The 18,301-nt window shown below is 49.9% G+C and overlaps 5 protein-coding genes across 5 annotated transcripts; 2 read left to right on the forward strand and 3 right to left on the reverse strand.

Moving 5' to 3' along the window:
• Positions 1-1,462: 1,462 nt before the first annotated feature.
• On the reverse strand, positions 1,463-3,681 carry BO83DRAFT_403071 (uncharacterized protein; the record flags this gene model as incomplete). The annotated part of the gene is made up of 10 exons (XM_025533590.1): positions 1,463-1,583; positions 1,625-1,751; positions 1,865-1,905; positions 2,131-2,253; positions 2,524-2,752; positions 2,877-3,003; positions 3,216-3,269; positions 3,290-3,335; positions 3,409-3,489; positions 3,656-3,681. The coding sequence occupies 10 exons, from the start codon at positions 3,679-3,681 to the stop codon at positions 1,463-1,465; spliced, it is 975 nt and encodes a 324-aa protein (XP_025383132.1).
• Positions 3,682-6,151: 2,470 nt separating this feature from the next.
• ecm33 (GPI-anchored protein Ecm33) lies at positions 6,152-7,484 on the reverse strand (the record flags this gene model as incomplete). Its single annotated transcript, XM_025527965.1, has 3 exons — positions 6,152-6,455; positions 6,517-7,357; positions 7,424-7,484. The coding sequence occupies 3 exons, from the start codon at positions 7,482-7,484 to the stop codon at positions 6,152-6,154; spliced, it is 1,206 nt and encodes a 401-aa protein (XP_025383133.1).
• A 5,230-nt stretch (positions 7,485-12,714) lies between these two features.
• On the forward strand, positions 12,715-14,325 carry alkA (DNA-3-methyladenine glycosylase II). The gene is made up of 3 exons (XM_025532253.1): positions 12,715-13,894; positions 13,963-14,085; positions 14,140-14,325. Exons 1-3 carry the CDS (start codon positions 12,852-12,854, stop codon positions 14,201-14,203), a joined length of 1,230 nt encoding a protein of 409 aa, XP_025383134.1. The 5' UTR covers positions 12,715-12,851; the 3' UTR covers positions 14,204-14,325.
• On the reverse strand, positions 14,277-15,641 carry BO83DRAFT_382553 (ubiquinol--cytochrome-c reductase subunit 7). Its single transcript, XM_025532254.1, has 4 exons — positions 15,364-15,641; positions 15,027-15,135; positions 14,897-14,950; positions 14,277-14,671 (listed from the first exon to the last, which is right to left on the reverse strand). The coding sequence occupies exons 1-4, from the start codon at positions 15,477-15,479 to the stop codon at positions 14,582-14,584; spliced, it is 369 nt and encodes a 122-aa protein (XP_025383135.1). The 5' UTR covers positions 15,480-15,641; the 3' UTR covers positions 14,277-14,581.
• A 225-nt stretch (positions 15,642-15,866) lies between these two features.
• BO83DRAFT_382554 (putative mitochondrial carrier protein) lies at positions 15,867-18,055 on the forward strand. The gene is made up of 2 exons (XM_025532255.1): positions 15,867-16,805; positions 16,857-18,055. Exons 1-2 carry the CDS (start codon positions 16,331-16,333, stop codon positions 17,624-17,626), a joined length of 1,245 nt encoding a protein of 414 aa, XP_025383136.1. The 5' UTR covers positions 15,867-16,330; the 3' UTR covers positions 17,627-18,055.
• The last annotated feature ends 246 nt before the right edge of the window (positions 18,056-18,301 follow it).

The following is an 18,301-nucleotide window of genomic DNA, read 5'->3' on the forward strand; positions in this document are numbered from 1 at the left end:
TTATGAGTGAGGCGATTCTCCTTGATGCATACGACAGAGCCATTGTCTCCATGAGAACCTCGTTTAGCCGGGCTATGGGATCATAGAGTGGCCTTGTCTATAATAGCACAGGTTATTACCGAACGGGCCCGAACGAAGGGGTCAAAACTCGGACAGAGTTGGGATCATCCACAGCCGACGAAGGGCCCATACGCCTGGGTCACTGGGAGATCCCAGCGACCAGGATGTGACGGCTGTCAGACCCAATTCTGGACTGCTTCTTTTCTTGGTGCAGGCTTGGTGTAGTCCGTCGCAATAGGCTGGCGTAGACCTGGGCAGGGGATTTGGAATGCCGTCGGACGTCTCCAACAGACAGACGCTATGAGGAGTTGTTTCGGAAAACTCCACCAGACTATCGCGTGAAGAAGCGTGAGGGAACCCCATTTCCAGGTTTACATGGAGGAGTGCCGCTCGTTGGAACCGTGGTACGGTGGACGGGAATGCAATCAGTGAATGGAAGATCCCCCGGGAAAGGACACGACTCTCTCTTCACTGGGAGAGAGCAGACCCCGAGGGTGTCAGTGGAGAAAGGAGGGCCGGTGATACAGAGTAATGGGGTACCAAAGCCCAAGAGCCATATGAGGAGAACACGACCAAACAGGACAAACCTTATCCCGGGTGCGCTGATAGATGGCAATCAAGCCGGCGGCCGGATCAGATCTGTCATATTCAGGTGCCCCCGGATCTGAGGATGCGGCATGATGAAGGAACAATGGATCTTCTAGCTCCAGCCATGCCCAGGCCGCCCCACGTTGAGAGAGTTGAAGGAGGAATGTGGACGATCATTATCTTGTGCGCCAAACGATAACTAACTACCAGCCTCCCATATGGTAATGGCTTGGGGGAAGTTCCGAGGGCGGCGTGGACGCCATGAGAGTTGAATGATCAATTAACTAACATGGTTAGGGCGGACTCCGTTATTCCCGGAGAGGCAAGTCCTTTGCCCTAGTAGCCGAGGATGACGATGGCGCCTTTGAACGTTATCGCTACACTTAGCCGCCCTTTCTTCAGCAGACGGCGCCGCGCGGCGATAGCGAGGATTGCCGCCGATGGTGTTGTTAGGCCATATCAACGAGTATGTCCGATCGGTTTTGCCCCCTCAAACTACCAATAGTACCATAGTGGAGGCTCCAAAGTACCAAGCTCCATAGTGGTGAGTTGGCAGTACATACATCCACCAGAACAAAGTCATGAAACACTGGACACCAGTTGAAAGAGTAGCCACCCCTGCTCGATCAGAAATCGCTCGCACGCAGTGGCCGCCAGGCACGAACTCACTCGTAAACTCTCGCTGAGTCTATGTCCATAGATGGCATATGTGCTTGCGCTCCTACATGCTCCCCCGGCTCACGGGCCCATGGACTAAAACCTTAGAAAATTGCCCGAAGGACACTCACTTGACAAGTTTCGCTTATTTTCCGAATTATCGGGGCCTGGAAGCATCGATAAGTGCCAATCTATTGGTTTCAACCAGGGAATCCCCAGCAGCGACGGAAGGGCAACAATCCATCAATAGAGAGGGGGAGTGAGAGAGAGAGGAGCGGCTGAAGTGAACCTTAATGTGTCCATGAGAGATCCATAGCACGATTTACTGAGTACGGGGAACCGGTTCATTGCGATTTGGGTTCGACCATAGTACCGAGTCATCTTGGGTTTGATGACTCGAGGACCATCATCATCGGTGTCTTTTTCGAATAGGGTGCAAGGCCGCCCTGACTGGCAGGAAATGGGAAAGCCGAGGAGTGATTTAAGTTTGGTCTAGAATTGGAATTGGTTACACAGCGTCGACTGGCGGGTCCAACAGTCGAGAGGCAGCAAAACTGACACATTGACAGTTGACCGAATCCTTTGCTGTTGGGGATTCCCCTTCCCCTCAAGTCTCCCAAAGGTCATGATGGATAGGGAAAAAAAAAAAGAATTCATCCGCATCACAAAGAATAAGTAATTTCAGTAATATTCAAAGCACTTCCGATCGCATGCCGCTTACTTCAGTTGGACTCGGAACGTTTGCAAAGAGGCAAAAAGACCCAGCAAGAGCCTGGCGCCTTTGCCAATCATTGTCCCCAGGTGATGCATCACAGAAGCAACGACCCTCCCCGCCTAGACCCCTTCGCGCCCCTCAATGCGTTGTCCAAACCCGGTAGCCAGTCGTCCGGCTCGCAAGCTACCCAGGCTAGTCTACCTGTCGACTTGCTTACAGCAACTTCCCTGTCACTACCGGCTTCCCCCAACGCACTTACAGTGCAACATTATTAGGCCCCGTTCAACCCCAGTTGGATTACAGTAGTACGTACGCATCTCATTGAACATACATACATAGTCAACCCATGAGAGGGCTCCGGAGGATACGCTTATGAACATACGTACATTAGCGTGGCCCATCATGGCACGGATCTCAGCAGAGACCGGGATGGCCCTGCGTGCGGCGATGCAAGATCACCTCATGTATCAGATTCTTGTCTCCGTGATGTGATCCTTTGCCACTCGGTTCTGGCCGGGCCAGACTGGCTCATGTACTGGCACGAAGTCCTATCTCTCTGCCTTCCGCATTTGCATAGTGCCCTTATGCAGAATAATATTGAAGGCCGTCCCAGAGTCGACCACCGCCGCCAGTAAGGCTCAAGCAACTCGTGCCATTGTTTCAGATGCTCCAAGGGGGCGTCCTTCTCCCGGCATTCCATTATTCCATACGGAGTGCTGCGTCCCCCTCGTCCTGCGTTGTAAGGCCCCCATCATTATCTATTTCTGCATGAGTCTGGTTCCAGATATAGCCACCACCTTGCCTCAACCACTGCCTTACGGCCCAAGGGACTCGTACACCTGATCAGCCCAGCTACTAGCAATGATGCTCTCATCATTGCCACTAGACCGGGTTCCAGACCCTTCAGCCGTAGCACCGACACACGGAGGATTGCATACTGACGGAGGAGCAAAGGCGAGGATCTCCGAAGGCAATTCCTCAGGCTATGCTATTCTTGTCCGCCCTAGCCCTAAGACGGCCGACCTGAGGCATCCACACATGCAAGGCATCCCCCTATCCGGTTATCTATCATATGGATCCTCATCCTCCATCATCCTCTTTGCCTAGCACAACACTAGGTAGGTCCTTTTTCTTTTTTCTGTTTTCTTTCATTCTTTCCTGGTCTCCCTTCAGTTTAGGAAGACTAGACACTTACTCTATTGATCCTCGAGAGCCACCTAAGACCTCGATCCCCTCTCTTCGGTCCCCCCTCCCCAAAGCCGCACAGACATACCTCTTTCCTTTCGGAGATAAACCAACATGAAACAAAGGTACACTACGTACGACGGCATCTCCATAATCGTATTTAGAGTTCATTCCCCTCTTCCATTCATACTACCTCTACTTACAGCCTCCTTGTCGTCGCCTTGACCTTCCCCCGCTCCCAACCCAAAGGGTGAACACGCGCAGTTCGCGAACCATCACCGGACCTTCCGTAGGCACACAGACATTATGTGGCCCTTGCGAACATTATCTCCCCAACAAAAAGTGTAGAAAAAAAAAAGTCCTGGTAACATAGCAGCATTGATTCAATATCTAAAATGTCCTACGGACTTCCACTCGAATCGCAGACCCATCCATCGTGGGTCTATTTACCCACCAGTTGGGCTAGGGTAAATCATCCGGCCAGCCAGGTGACCGGGATCCCAGATCCGGGCCCCAGTGTTGTTTATGGAGCAGTAGATGTATAAAAAGATAGGCAGGTAGTCAGAAGGCAATTGCAGTTAATAAAGCGTCCTAGTTAATTAGGTGAGGTTTATCTGTTGAAGCATGAAGTCAAAGTAAGGAAATAAAGTGAAACCTGCCGCGTATATTTATACCTTGCTTAAACAATAGCCATACTACACACTGTCAACAGAAAATAGTAGCAAGTAGCAAGAAAGATAGTTATAACCTACACATTCAGTGACTATCCCTCAGTAGTATATTGGGCCATGAATCTTGAATCCCATCATACTCAAAGTTTTCAAAAGTCCTCCGTACTTTTGACAGACTTTCACTTTTCTCTCCACTAACTATCCATAACAGTGAATCTAATTTAACTTGACTATCAAACACTATCAACCTAATAAACTGACTCTAACCAACCAAATAGCTATAACTTACCTACCAATTAACCAACTACTAAATATAAACAAAACACAAAATCGACCATCATTCCACCCCTTCGATGCTCCCCCTCACCGGAACTGAATTGACACATCAATCTCTCTTCTACCTACCTACTTATCCACTCAACCACAACACAATAACCTACGTACTTATTTAACTGCAGTAGTACATGCTTAAGCTCGGTACATAATCACTCAGAGAGAGAGAGAGAGAGGAGAGGGGTGGTGCAAAGGAAAGTAAACAGAACACCCACATACGTTTGAAGTAGCCTACTTACCAACCAACCAACTCCATCTACAGAGTACTACATTGAGAGATATAGGCAAATGCATGCATGTCTACTAATGCAACACACAACAACAACAACAACAATAACAATAACCCCCGGTCATTCCGGGACTAGACTCCAATCCACATCTGCGGCCCGCAACAGATGGAGAGACGGACAGCAGCAGCAGCAGCAGCAGTGGAGTAGTACTAATAAGAGAGATTAAGATCGATCCTACCTACCATATATACCAACCAACCAACCAACTAACCGACCAAGCAAATCCCGCTCTCCCGCAGAAAGAATAGACAGACAGACAGACAGACAGCCCGAATGGGAGATTAAAGTCGATCCTAAAGACCCAAGCAAGTCAGATCAGCTCAGCTCAGCTGAACTCACACGCAGACAGACAGATAGATAGACAGTCAGTCAGTCAGTCAGTCAGACGACAGTTTGCTTTCCTGGAGATCTCCACTCACACTCACACTCACACTGGCTCTCATAGCTCTGGAAATATGTACTCCGTATGTATATATATGTATATGTATATGTAAGTAGGTAGGTATGGTTGCATCCCACCCACCCACTCACATTCACGAGCACTTTGAATCCCACATGACAGATTCAGTAAATGGGATCGGTGTGCTCTTTCTCTGCCCCACGACATGACATAGTGCGTGAGAGAGAGGGAGAGAGGGACAGGAACAGGAACCAAAGTACTTTTGATTTGGTATACCCACTCCGCCTATATTCATTCATCTATGTATATATATATATATATATATATACATATACTACCATGGTGTTTAACAAGAGAAGGAAGAACAAAAGGGGAAGAAGAGACAGGAATTGCTGAGTCCCACTTCTGAGTGAGGTGTCTTACGGCCAGCAATGCAGTCAGTCTCGCATATGCACCTGGTCGGGAGGTGGGAAGGGGAGGCAAGAGCCGGTCATCTGCGCGGACTTTAACTTTCCGTTCGCCACGGTCATGTAGCAGTAGTAGCAGCAGCAGCTGCTGGTGGTGGTGTTAGTGAGACGGGCGGACGGACACACAGACAGATAAGACAGACAGCAGACGACAGCACGAGACTCCATTCCTGCTGCAAACTAAGGACATAACATAAGTACATCCGACAAAATTGCCCTCGGACCACACCTCAGACCAGGCCAGACCACACCAAGACATTACTTAAGAAGGCAGAAAGATGTGGAGGCAACCTCAATTTAGAATGAGAAATAGGATACGTCAATTATGGACGGCGAATTAGCGTATAGAGTAAAAGCAACATAATGTCATGTAGCAAAACGCACACGTAAACTGCAAAGGAACGTCTATAGAACACAATCCGACAGCTCACAGGGCCGAGAAGAGGCCTGACCGCAGCAAACCCAGCCACCTCGCGCATATCGCCAGGCGTCCGGTTCGTACAATTTATCTCCCTCCCTCGACCCGCTTCACCTGTCACGACTCAAAATAAAATTGATGCTCATGCTCAAAATGAACAGAAAAGATAAAAAAGCAATTCATCTCCTGAAGCACGATGCCACGCCGTGCGAATTTTGGCTCAAGCAAACCGATATTCAATTATTATCATAAGAAACAGCACAGTACTGGAATTAAAGGAAACCAATTGCTTATTAAGCAACTTTACACGACCATGATAAGGGTTTCAAAAAAGCGTACACACAAATGTTTGGTATCAAGTTGTCCTTTACAGAGCGTACTGGATCAGACCACCGAGGACGGCAGCAAGACCAAGAGCGGGCATGTTGGCCACGTTCATGACGGAGGCGCTGTCGCTGCTGGTGGAGGAAGAGCTGCTGCTGCTGCTGGTGGAGGAAGTGGTGCCAGAGGATCCATCGCTGGTGGTGGGGTCGGAGGTGCTGGCCTTGCAGGTGTAGGTACCACGGATGACGTTGTTCTCACGCAGGGTCTTGAAGGCGGTGCAGCTGAAGTTACCAGTGCTCTGCATGTTGAAGCCACCCTTGACCTCGGTCAGGGCAGAGAGGGTAACCCTGGATACACGAGTTAGCAAACAAAACGTCTTATCGGAACAAAGCAACTGGAGAAACTTACTCGTCGAAGTCACCGCTGAAGTCAATGGCACCAGTAACCTCCTCCAGGTCGGGGAAGTCGATGGACTTAAGCTTGTCGTTGCGAGCAATCTCGAATCCACCGTTGACGGTCTTCAGGACGGGCATGCTGATGTTGTTCAGCTTGGTGTTGTCTTCGAAGACAAGGTCACCAGTGGTGGTGAGGTTGGCAGCGCTGAAGTTGGTGAAGGTGTTACCCCAGAAACCAAGCTGACCGGTGAGAGTCTCGAGAGAGGGGATGGAGACACCGCTGACGTTACGGAAGGTCATGTTGGTACCGGTGCCGAGGTTAGGGAGGATAATCTGCAGGGAGTCCATGTTACCAGCGAAGTTGATCAGACCAGTGGCGTTGGTGAGCTCGTTGACGTTGACGGTCTTCAGGTTGGTGTTCTCGGTGATGTCGAAGCTACCGACGGTCTTGAGGGAGATACCGTCCAAGCTGGTAAGACCAGTGTTGGTGATAAGGACACTGCCGGCCTCGGAAACACCCTGGGTGAAGTCCAGGGACTGCAGCTCGGGGAGAGCAGTCCAGGAGATGGAGCCAACGCTGGTGAGGTTGGTCAAGCTGAGGGTGGTGAGGGTAGTGAGACCGTCCAGCTTGAAGGTGTCGCCGATGGAGTTCAGGGAGGAAGAACTGAAGGAGGTGATGTTGCTGCCGCCGGTGCAGCTCAGTCCACCAGTGATGGAGGTGACACCGCTGAGGGTGAGGTCACCAGAGGCGCTCGAGCTGATCTCAACATCACCCTTGAGGGTGGTGCAGGTCGCGTAGGTGTCAAGGTCACTCTGGCTGGAGATGGTGATGGTGCTGCCGCTGCTACCACAGCCTATATTGTTATCAGTAAGTGCCGTTCACTACTCACTTCATCCAGATGATCGCGGGTGGTACTCACTGGCAGCCATGGCGACCTGGGCCGCAGCAAGAGCGGGGAGGGCGTATTTGATGAAAGCCATTGCTTAGGATAACTTGAGACTGTATAGTCGAGAAGATGTCAGTCACAAATGTTCACCTCGATTGCTTCTGAGCCACTGCCAAGGTCCTTCGCACTGCAATCCAACAGATCCAATCCCAGTTGTGGCAGGCGCAAAGCTAGCAAATCCAACAGCAGCTTGAATCAGAGGAAAAGGTCGACCTACCAATGACGGCTGATGGTTAAGTATGCAGACTGGGGCGAGGCGAGGCCCTTTGGTTGACACGGATAGCAGCGTAAGAGCTGAAGAAGGGGGGCTTGTGAGACAATAAATAAGCGAGCGAGTGAATTAAGAGCTTCAACGAAGGAGAAGCTTTATGAACGAAGACCCTCAGCGAGAGAAAGTGCGCAGGTTAGGCAGGCACGATTTGCACGGGGAAGGGAAGAAGGGGAAAGAAGAAAGGGAAGGACAGAGGAAAGCGAGAGAAACGAGAGAGGAAAGGGAAAGAAGGACTGGATGGCTGGAAAAGAAAATCTTCTTCAAAAGAAAGTGGGAAGACTTTCAGGGAGGACAAACCAAGGCAAGAAAGGAGTCGTGGCCCCGAAAAGGTTGGTGGACCTGAGACCGGGGAGGGGGCGTCTTTCTCTCCTTGCGACGTTACCGGACCTGCGTATGAACGCTGCTCATACCCGTAAATTACACAATTTGCCGTGCCTGTCCTGGTTTAATTAATTAACTTCGGGGGCGATTGGCCCACGGTAACGGAGAGCGGAAAAAGAAATCGAGGAATCCTGATCTTGTCTTGGAAACGAATGGTCCATTTGGTTTAGTTTGCTCCGTCCTGTAACACCTCGCCAATGGCCAACTTCTTGCTCATGCGTCTGCTGATTCGTTGTGCCTTCCCTTTGGCTCCTCTTCCTCCTTTCCCCCCCCCCCCCCCCCCCCCCCCTTCTTCTTCCCCCGTCTCTCAGGCTCTCAGCAAATTCTGACCATTCATACCAAACATAGGCTTCTGGTGCTTGTATTCATTGCTCGAGCCGATGCAGCAGCTTGAATCGGACTAGATACTAACCACTCCCGCAGGCAACTTTACTCCGTATTTTTGACTGTATCGAAAAAGTCTGGCCCCGTTTCTTCTGGTTGTGATGGTGAAGTGGGCTTCCCATTCACAACTCAAACGTCATACTACAATAGTCGATCTGACTTGTGAAATCTATGAACAACCCGGCATCATCCATTGGTGCCCCCCCGCCACCCATTCAAAACATAAGCATCTCACTGCTGAAACCATCAGGAAGTCGTCAACCACAACTGACAGGTGACTCCTCTAATGGAATGCAACTCGATACATCACGGACATTCGTTGTGGCAGGTAACAATACTGACAAATTTAGCATCCTGCCGCTAGGAGGGGCCAGACCCCAATCGCGCATTGCTAGGGAGGTCCTGACTAATATTAGCATCCTATACCAGGAACAAATTATACATGTATCTCACTGAACCTGCGATGGCCTGTGTGATCTTGTGAGGTCGACTAATTATCTACAGTAGAATCTCCGGAGTATCTATGGGGGATTTATTCATATTGCCAACACAGTATTGGCTTATCCCTTCGCTCCACCATCGATTTTGTTCGCCTATTATTTATCCCTTTTCCACTCAACCACAGCCAAGTCAGCTTGTTTTCCATGGCCAGCAGCATGAGTGACAACACGAAGCTTCTAAGAATGCTAGTATCAAATTCAACAACATCTAGCGAGTCCGGTCGCTGTATAGTGGTCGATCTGAATTTATTGGAATCTGAGGGGGACCCGCTTTTTCCTCCAAGTGCGGACTCGACTCCGTCCTCCCTCACAAGTCCTGTCCTTTGCCTGCCTTACGTTGGTATGCAGCGCCCTGTTCGCGCGTTGGAATTTCGGTCGCCTAGATGCCTTTGAGTTGCTTTTGCCTCTTGACACGTATGTGTGTAGAAAACGGCAGACGACTGAGGCAAAAAAGAAAGAAAAGAAAGGTAATGGCACTCCCATGATCCCCGTTTTCAGTTTGAACTCATTCTTGTTCTTGTTCTTTGACTTCCAAGATGAATGCGCTGGACCTCATGCCTGAAAACTCAATTCTCGTCTTGGCTTCAGGTACCAGTGGATACCGAATCATAACAAAACAATGTCTCGGGAAGCTAATAATAAAGTGGCGAATCGATGGCTCTGAGGGGGAGAGCATCACGTGTGTCTTACAACTATACGTAACACGGCTGTAACTCCCATACCCACTGTTAGTGGCCCCCACTTGGCCTGGCCACAAAGTACTCCGAGTGCTGGTGCTGTAATTTCCAGTCGTTGTATCTTACATACCATACCGCGATAGAAATTGGCCGGCTGGACAAGACGATTAGACACTCCCGGCGCGGCCAGCCAGAGTCCAAAGCTGCTTGCCCATAGACGCATTCCTCCCATGCTAATTTCATAGTGGCAATGACTCGAAACATCCATGATATGACATGATCTATAGCGGCCTCGTTGAGACTTAAAAAAGCCAGACAAATTCCAAGTTGAGTCTCAGATCTTGAACGGTTGCAGAAAGGGTCAGTCCGATCTCATGTATACACCCGGCTATGCGCTGTAAGGGATTCTCCGGTCGTTATGATCCTCTCACCCGTCACAAAAAGGACTAACGGGATGATTGATTACCTACCTGCGAGGAGAATCCCGCGCGCATTATCAAAACCTGGCAAAGAGCGATCGCCGTGGTCGCTGCCACTATTGCTTGTTCTTTCTCGATCCGTTTAGAGTTCTTCAGCTATCAGACCCATTCCTACTCCACAACTATCCGTCGCAATAATAAGACTGCCCTGGGAGATATTCTCGCTCCCTAAGTGGCGCGAGACGCCCTTGCGACTGACTTTAATGAGATTTCCTATTTCTTGTTCGCGGTGGTTATATTTGGATGGAGTTGGTCGATTTTGCCTCTCAAATGATAATCATGTCGAACCTCGGCTTGGCCAAGCAAGCTGCTGCAACCTCTTTCATTGCCGATGTTTCACTTCTGACGCTGCGTAATAAAGCGCATGTACTAATGAAGTAGCCGATGAATTTTACCACCGAGCACGTTCTCCCAAACGCCACTAGACGCGGGTGGCTGGAACCGGCTAGCACTGTTTTGCCTGATAAGGATTGAATATGGTCTCCCAGTCTGACGCATCCAGTATGACAACTTACGATGTAGAGGGGGTTGGGATCGAATCGTTCGAGGACGGAGTATACTTTGTCTTTTGACAGATCGTTCAGCAGTGGCAATGAGGCCCAAAAGCATGGAATGATTCTGGCGTTCTTCAACTCCCAGCACTGGATGATACACCCTCTTCATAAGATACTTTTGCCGAGCACTGCACATCATAACTCTCCCCTATCCATCATAACAAACCATAAATCATCCATCCTAATTACCCCCCTATATCACGGCTAGAACGACCCAATCCTCTCACTAAAGCTTTAGCATCACAGCCCGTACTAGGTGTTCCGACCGGATCAGCTTGTCGGCATGGGACAACTCACCCCGACCACCATTATCACCATAGTAACCTAGCCCCAATATCGACCCCCTTTTTCTTAGCCACACCCCGATCCCATGATGTTCAGAACCTCAATGGGCGGGGCAAAAAGCAAACATACGTATGCCTTCTCCTCCATTGCGAAGAGCGAAGCTTTTTCTCTTCTCGGGATAAGATGTTCGGTATAGATAAACCAATGCTTGTTTGTCTACGGGAGTACCCAATACGGGGTTAAATGCCCATTTGGGCAAAATATGATGGATGCAGTGGATGATGGGCATACTTACAGCCCAAGGGAAAAAAAAAAAAAAAAAACCCACTCGCCGACCAGCGGAGGATTGTCGTTGCGCCCCCTTTAGGCATCGCTCGATTGTTGTCAGATAGTATTTACTTTACCTGGTGGACTAGACCTTACTTACCAATCAGCTACCACGGATGAACATGTCATCCCATGGAACCGGCTTCCTCTAGGGGTGATCTATACCTTGGTACGTACTTTGTAGGTTCACCACGCACTTCACTGTCTATGGAAGGTCCGTACGGAGTAGTCTAGTTGGTTGTTATCTACCTAGTGGCTGGGTCACACTTCCCAAACCACTCTACCTACGTAGATGCACACCACGTCCTTCTTTTTTTTGCCTCGAGATAAAAAATTTTACTATGAAGATGACGCGCAAGCTCACTGCGTTCGGTCGTTTCCGTTGGACTCTAAAGTACTACCCACCTGGTAGCCTAAAGAATATACACCAGTCATGTTAGCGATTTCGGTGATCTTCCGCATCTTATCATCATCGTGGGCCAACAACACATTTTGTATCGTATCTTCTTCTATGGAATACGTAGTACTATGTAGTAGCGATGCCTGCGACCATCGGGATCAAAGCCCTTACGAGTTACAACATATCAACCGGTGAAACATGGCCAATCGGGCAGTTTCCTTTCAGATAAATGAAATCGCAACGTTTGGTGGAGGCGGGATGGTGGTGGTTCTGATAGAAGCTTTTTTTTCTCTCCGTTGATTGATGCCTACGCATCGCGAGATCCATAGTTAGTATATTTTCTGGGTATTTTTGCTCCCCTCTTTCCGGAGGATTCCATACCGGGTAAATATTCCACATTTTTATTATTCTAGAAAAAGTGTTCGTGAACCGTGGATGGGGTTATAGTTACTGCTACTTTGTACGTACATTTCTATGTGTGGATGGGAGAGGATCATACTAGTATGTATGTATGGGCTAAGAATGAATGTATATTTTAACTTAGGGGATGGACTGCCCGGCACGAGACTTTCATGTTTGCAGTACGGTGTAGCTACCACCCATTTAGAATCCAATGAAATGACACTTCGCTATCATTGATGTTCAGTCTAAAACATTTTGATTATCTTGATTCACAATATACTCTTGATTCCATTTCCTATAGACTGATCATACCAGAACCCATGATTCTGCAGGTTTATTATGTTACTCAACATACAGCGTGTCTAACCACGGAATGTCATATGACCCAACAATAGCTGATTAAAGACCTCAAATTGAAGCGATAATGTTTCACATCTCTCAAATGCGGGGGATAAGAGACTACTACACGCATGCAGAGAAAACCGCAAGAAGAAGCGGTATGGAAAACTGACAAAAGACAGGAAACCAACCAAGGTTGATTGCTAAGACAGCTTGCTGCTCGTGACTTCCCGAGCTTATGTACTCCATCCTCATCATAGTACTACTCCAACGATACGAACCGCCATGACTGACCATACCATCTACTAACAAGAGCAGCAATAATATCCTTCCTTCAATCACTATTGAACTTCTTATATTCTAAATAATAATACACTCTGCTAAACAGCCACTGACTCAATGATGACACTACGACGCTCCGCTCGTCTAACCGCAGCGTCAGTGTCCAAGAACAACAGCACCACTACCATCAGCACTGTCCCACATCTGCAACCCAGAACTCAAACAAAGAGAGCAGCCAGCAGAACCACAAATGGGGTCTCAAAGACACGAAAGCCCGCAGCAGTAGCAAGGGGCAAGAAAGCGCAGCTAAATGCGAATCCTAAGCTAGACCAAGCTTCTCCCCTCACAGATGCACCAACAGCATCATCATCGCACTCAAGCAACAGCAGACAATCACCTAATACTACCACTACCACCACTACCACTACTACTAACAACATCTGGGACCCCATCCCCACCCCCAGCAGCAGAACGACCCCTCCCCCACTCGACCGACCCGTCGAACCGCACCACACCAACGCAACGCTCCTAACCCCCCACGGCTCATCACTAGTCGCCTACCCCCCAGGCACAGATGCGGACGCCTCTCCAAGCAAGACAGGTCGGCCCCGTCCCACCGCCACAACAGGCACGCTTCTGGAGAAAGCAGCCGCACACCTGATCGCCACAGATCCGCGCCTCGAATCGCTCATCCGCGAACATCCCTGCCCATTGTTCACGCCGGAGGGTCTAGCCGAGGAGATCGATCCGTTCCGGAGCCTCGTTAGCAGTATTATTGGACAGCAGGTGTCCGGGGCAGCGGCGAAGTCGATCAGGGATAAGTTTGTGGCGCTGTTTAATACCAACACCAATGATAATAAGGATGGAGATGGCGGTACAATAAGAACAAGCTTCTTCCCCACCCCGGAAGACATCATCAAAAAGGATATCACCACGCTCCGGACAGCAGGCCTGTCCCAGCGCAAGGCGGAATACATACATGGATTATCTGAGAAGTTCGCCAACGGGGAACTGAGTGCCCGGATGTTGTTGAATGCTAGTGACGAGGAGCTCGTGGAGAAGTTGACTGCCGTGAGGGGTCTGGGCAAATGGTCTGTTGAGATGTTTGCTTGTTTTGCTCTGAAGCGCATAGATGTATTTTCGACGGGGGATTTGGGTGTACAGTATGTTCCATTTTCCATTATCTGTGGGTAGTGATGGGTGTTGATGGGTAGATGCTGACTTGTTGCAGGAGGGGATGTGCGGTGTTTGTGGGCAAGGATGTAAATAAGTTGAAGGGAAAGGGTGGCGGTAAGTTCAAGTATATGCCTGAGAAGGATATGTTGGAGCTGGCGGCGAAGTTTGCTCCGTATAGGTATGTGGTGTTCTTTGATTTCTTCAATGGGTTGTTATCTGACATTAGTATTAGGAGCTTGTTCATGTGGTATATGTGGCGGGTGACGGATGTCAATATTGCTGTGTTGGGTGGGTAGATACTACTTGGTATATACAGACAGGATATAGATCTCAAGCATCGGATGGGTATAGTGTCTAGAACTACTATATGTACATTACTCAGAAGGTGTGGAACGCATATAGGTCTGCTACAGCCAACTAGAGAACGATGACGAGTGAATTTGTACAGTATCAGTACACGTGATTGAGCACCATAAATCAAAAGCTTCAATTAACGACCAGCCACATGCTCTCTTCCCCCCTCTCTCTTCGCAGCATGCCCGCCGAGCCGAGCCGGGACAGCAAGTAGTTCTCTCTGATACTTAGTGATACCCGCCCGTCTATAAAACCCCAGCGGCATTTTTGTATACCGTAACAAAAGTAATCTAGTTCAGCGAAGCCATCAGAGGCATAATCTACCGTCTGACGACAAGGGCGTCGAGGTCTTCGCGCTCCTGCTTCTCCTTCTCGATCTCGCGGATGATGGGGCTCAGGTACTCGACATCCTGGGGGACGACGACAGTTAGCATCCACCACATAATGATTATGAATCTCAAACGCGTCAAATAATTTAACAGAAACATCAATATATCAAGTCCAGTCAACATAAGCATCGATATGGAGTAACCCAGGTGGGTTACAAATCCCGCTCACGGGATTGGCCGATGCGTTTTTGCGGAGAAACTGAACGGGCAATTGACGGGTTGAAAGAACGCGGGAATTCGACTCACCTCCTCAGGCTTGGTCTGCTCAGCAGCGGGAAGGAGGGTGTGGGAGACGGAGCACTATTTTTGCGCATATCATATTAGTTTTTATGTTCTTCTGTATGTTGGGTTGGGTTTCGTTCGGTATGGGACGGACCTGGAATGCTCTGCGGATGCGGAAGATACGGTCGTAGGCCTCCTTGGGAGGGAGACGCTTAAGGGCCTTCTGGACGACGTCGGTCTCCTCGGGGATCAGGTCATCAGCCCTGGTTTGATTGTTAGTTGATGGCTGCAATGGAGGTATGGGTATGGGTTGGTTCGTGATGCCCGGACCAGCGGGCGACGGCAGGAAACATGATATGGATAGCCAAGTGGAGGGTGCTGTTTATAGATATTCCCCCGCAATTGAAATCTATCCATTGTCTTTTCCATTGATTCATAGTCGCTGATGTTGGTCCGGGAGAACCGCCCAGGAAGGTAAGGGAGTCGCCTACTTCAAGCCGAGTCTCCTGTAACCAGAGGCATCGGTGTACCACTGGGCAATGGGCATCATCCAGCGCTTGAGGAAGGGGCGCTTGACGATGTAGCTGGCGAGGGAAGGAGCGGACATGGTGAATGATCCCAGCGGGGTTGATCGGGTCCAATTGACGGGGTGGTGTGGAGGGGGAGGATCGCGAAATGTCAGTCAAGCTGAGCAGGAGATGGCCCGACGTTGGAGATTGTGCAAAACGGAGGTTCGGCGGGTGACTTTCCCAAAAACATCCGATGTTGATGCCTGAGGCATGAAGAATCATTCCGAGAAGTATCAGTAAGAACTGCCTTCCACGTGACCGGCACAGCTTGCGCCATGGGTGCTTCGTGCCTCAGGCCAAATAAGCGGCGCGCTTGGAGGCGGACAAGATTCACTCATTCCCGAACTCCACTCCACCTGACTGACTGGAATACGACTAAGACAATCCCTCCAGCTCAATTCATCCCGTCCTCATTGCTCCGTCCTGTTCCGTCTGCTTCCTCTTAACACCGGCGCTCCCTTCTGTTCGGACTTCACACCGACGGTCTTTGATTTAATACTTTGGTTTGTACTCACCGGGCATGCCGCTTATTATCAATCCGTTGAACATTTTTCTTAGTTCGATTCCCTTTCACTCCGATAGGGGAGCTGCGTTGCTCCTACAGACCCCGCCCCGTCTGTGCTTCAGATAGGCCAACCTTATTACGCCCACTCCTCCCGGCAGCATCGGCTCCTCTCTGAGAAAGAAAAACCCTTCAATTCACTGTCTCGGGGTAGTGTTTCCTGTTCTACCAGCGCCCCGAACGACGTCACGCTTTCCTCCCCTCTCACCACGATTTGACACACGGGTTATTTTTGGGTTCCGGAGCGAGCACCGATATGCTCGGATCCGGGAACCCTCGGTGACATAGTAGACGGATTGCATACTGCTTTGAGCGCTGGCTGGAAAGATGTTCTCTGAAGGCCATGGCCCGTCGGGGGCTGCCAGCGGCTCTCAAGAGCAGCAGGGTACAACTTCGGACAGCCCGCCATCGTCTACACTTCATGTATCGGCCGAGTCTCCGTCCCAACCTACTTTTCTGGATCGCTTCGAAATGCTTGCTACACGTGTGCCGGATTATTACATCACACCGTTTTGCGGGGCCAGTGCGGGCGTCGCCTCGGGGATCGTTACCTGTCCTCTCGATGTGATCAAGACCAAGTTGCAGGCTCAAGGTGGATTCGCGCGACGACGTGGCGGCAAGGCGGTCGAGGCTAAGACACTGTACCGGGGAATGCTGGGAACTGGACGAGTAATATGGCGGGAAGATGGTATTCGAGGCCTTTATCAAGGATTGGGTCCTATGCTCCTGGGATACCTGCCGACGTGGGCGGTCTATTTAGCGGTCTACGATCGATCTCGGGAGTATTTCTACGAAACAACAGGTGAGGAGTGACAACCAGGGGTTGGTGATGGTGAGGCTGACGTAGGAACAGATAGTTGGTGGCTTTCACGAGGTTACGCCTCGATAACGGCGGGCGCTTGCTCGACACTTGCGACAAATCCGATCTGGGTGATTAAGACACGACTTATGTCACAGAGCCTCCGGTCAAGCAGCGAAGGCTACCGGGCTCCGTGGCAATACAAAAATACATGGGATGCGGCCCGCAAAATGTACAGAAGTGAAGGGATCCGTTCGTTCTACTCCGGCCTGACTCCAGCGCTGCTGGGACTGGCGCACGTGGCCATCCAGTTTCCTCTCTACGAATACTTGAAGATGGCATTTACTGGCTATAGTATTGGCGAACATCCTGATACTGGCAGCTCACACTGGGTGGGCATTACATCGGCGACATTCCTGAGTAAGGTTTGTGCCAGCACTGCGACATACCCGCATGAAGTGCTTCGGACACGACTCCAAACGCAGCAGAGGACATCACCGGCGGCCTCACCCGAAGAGATCTCGTTCCGCGGCGGGATGGATCACCCCCAGGGTCATAGCAGGCCCCCGGGTGCGGCTTCGTCGGACGGGATGCCCAATCGACCCCGTTACACGGGGATCATTCGCACATGCCAGACCATTCTGAGAGAGGAAGGCTGGCGCGCATTCTACTCTGGGATCGGCACGAACCTGTTCCGGGCAGTCCCGGCTGCGATGACTACCATGCTCACTTATGAGTACTTGAAGAAAACCATCGGACACGTGCAACATGAGGGGGAGTTGAAGCTGCAGAAGCTGGAGGCCACATCAGACAGTGGAATCTAATTACTAGACGGGTGGTCTGTGACGAGGTGACGAGCCATGGGCATCGCACCTAAGCTGGGATTTCATTGCACCCTAGCGATTTTATTTCTGTTCCGTGCTAGTCGTACATTGCGAAGATACACTACCATAGAGGACATTCATTTCCTGGGCTGCAGCCCATGATATCCTGTCTGCACGTTATTTTGAACCTTTCGACACATCCTCGGCACAAAGATACACCCTTACGGAGTAGGGGTAGATGTATGATGTGCTGTTGACATGTGAAATTCCAAACAATCTAGTCTTGTTCTGACTTGTTGAAATCCTTGGTGGTTATGGTTCTGAGCGTTCTTGTCTTTTTTCCCCCGGATCGATAAACCTCAATTGCGATTGTATATACATACAAAACTTCCCTCTAGAACATATGCTCCATAGTAAGATAAATAGCATTCAACATTCCGAAAACAACTACTCAGCTAATCTAATGAGGATAATTGGGGGGGAGGGGGGGGGGATACATCCATCATCCATGCACACAGCTGCATTCCCCCTCTCCGTCCGTTTCCCACATGACATCAGCGGGAAAGTCACGTGATAATCACACTAAAAACCGCCGGCGAAATTCTCTGTGCGGTTTATTTCCTTCCTACCAACCATGGCTATAATGAAAGCCATATTAACCGACACTGTTGGTTG

This window comes from Aspergillus eucalypticola (genome assembly GCF_003184535.1).
Source record: "Aspergillus eucalypticola CBS 122712 chromosome Unknown BO83scaffold_36, whole genome shotgun sequence".
Lineage (NCBI taxonomy): Eukaryota > Fungi > Ascomycota > Eurotiomycetes > Eurotiales > Aspergillaceae > Aspergillus > Aspergillus eucalypticola.

Bases quoted from the DNA above. Each gene is read 5' to 3' on its own strand.
- BO83DRAFT_382553 (XM_025532254.1), bottom strand. From the start codon at position 15,479: ATGTCCGCTCCTTCCCTCGCCAGCTACATCGTCAAGCGCCCCTTCCTC. The intron at 14,951-15,026 runs GTCCGTCCCATA...GCGCAAAAATAG, and splicing joins GCATCCGCAGAGCATTCCAG to TGCTCCGTCTCCCACACCCT. The intron at 14,672-14,896 runs GTGAGTCGAATT...GTCGTCCCCCAG, and splicing joins AGCAGACCAAGCCTGAGGAG to GATGTCGAGTACCTGAGCCC.
- alkA (XM_025532253.1), top strand. From the start codon at position 12,852: ATGACACTACGACGCTCCGCTCGTCTAACCGCAGCGTCAGTGTCCAAG. The intron at 13,895-13,962 runs GTATGTTCCATT...GACTTGTTGCAG, and splicing joins ACGGGGGATTTGGGTGTACA to GAGGGGATGTGCGGTGTTTG. The intron at 14,086-14,139 runs GTATGTGGTGTT...CATTAGTATTAG, and splicing joins GCGAAGTTTGCTCCGTATAG to GAGCTTGTTCATGTGGTATA.
- BO83DRAFT_382554 (XM_025532255.1), top strand. From the start codon at position 16,331: ATGTTCTCTGAAGGCCATGGCCCGTCGGGGGCTGCCAGCGGCTCTCAA. The intron at 16,806-16,856 runs GTGAGGAGTGAC...ACGTAGGAACAG, and splicing joins GTATTTCTACGAAACAACAG to ATAGTTGGTGGCTTTCACGA.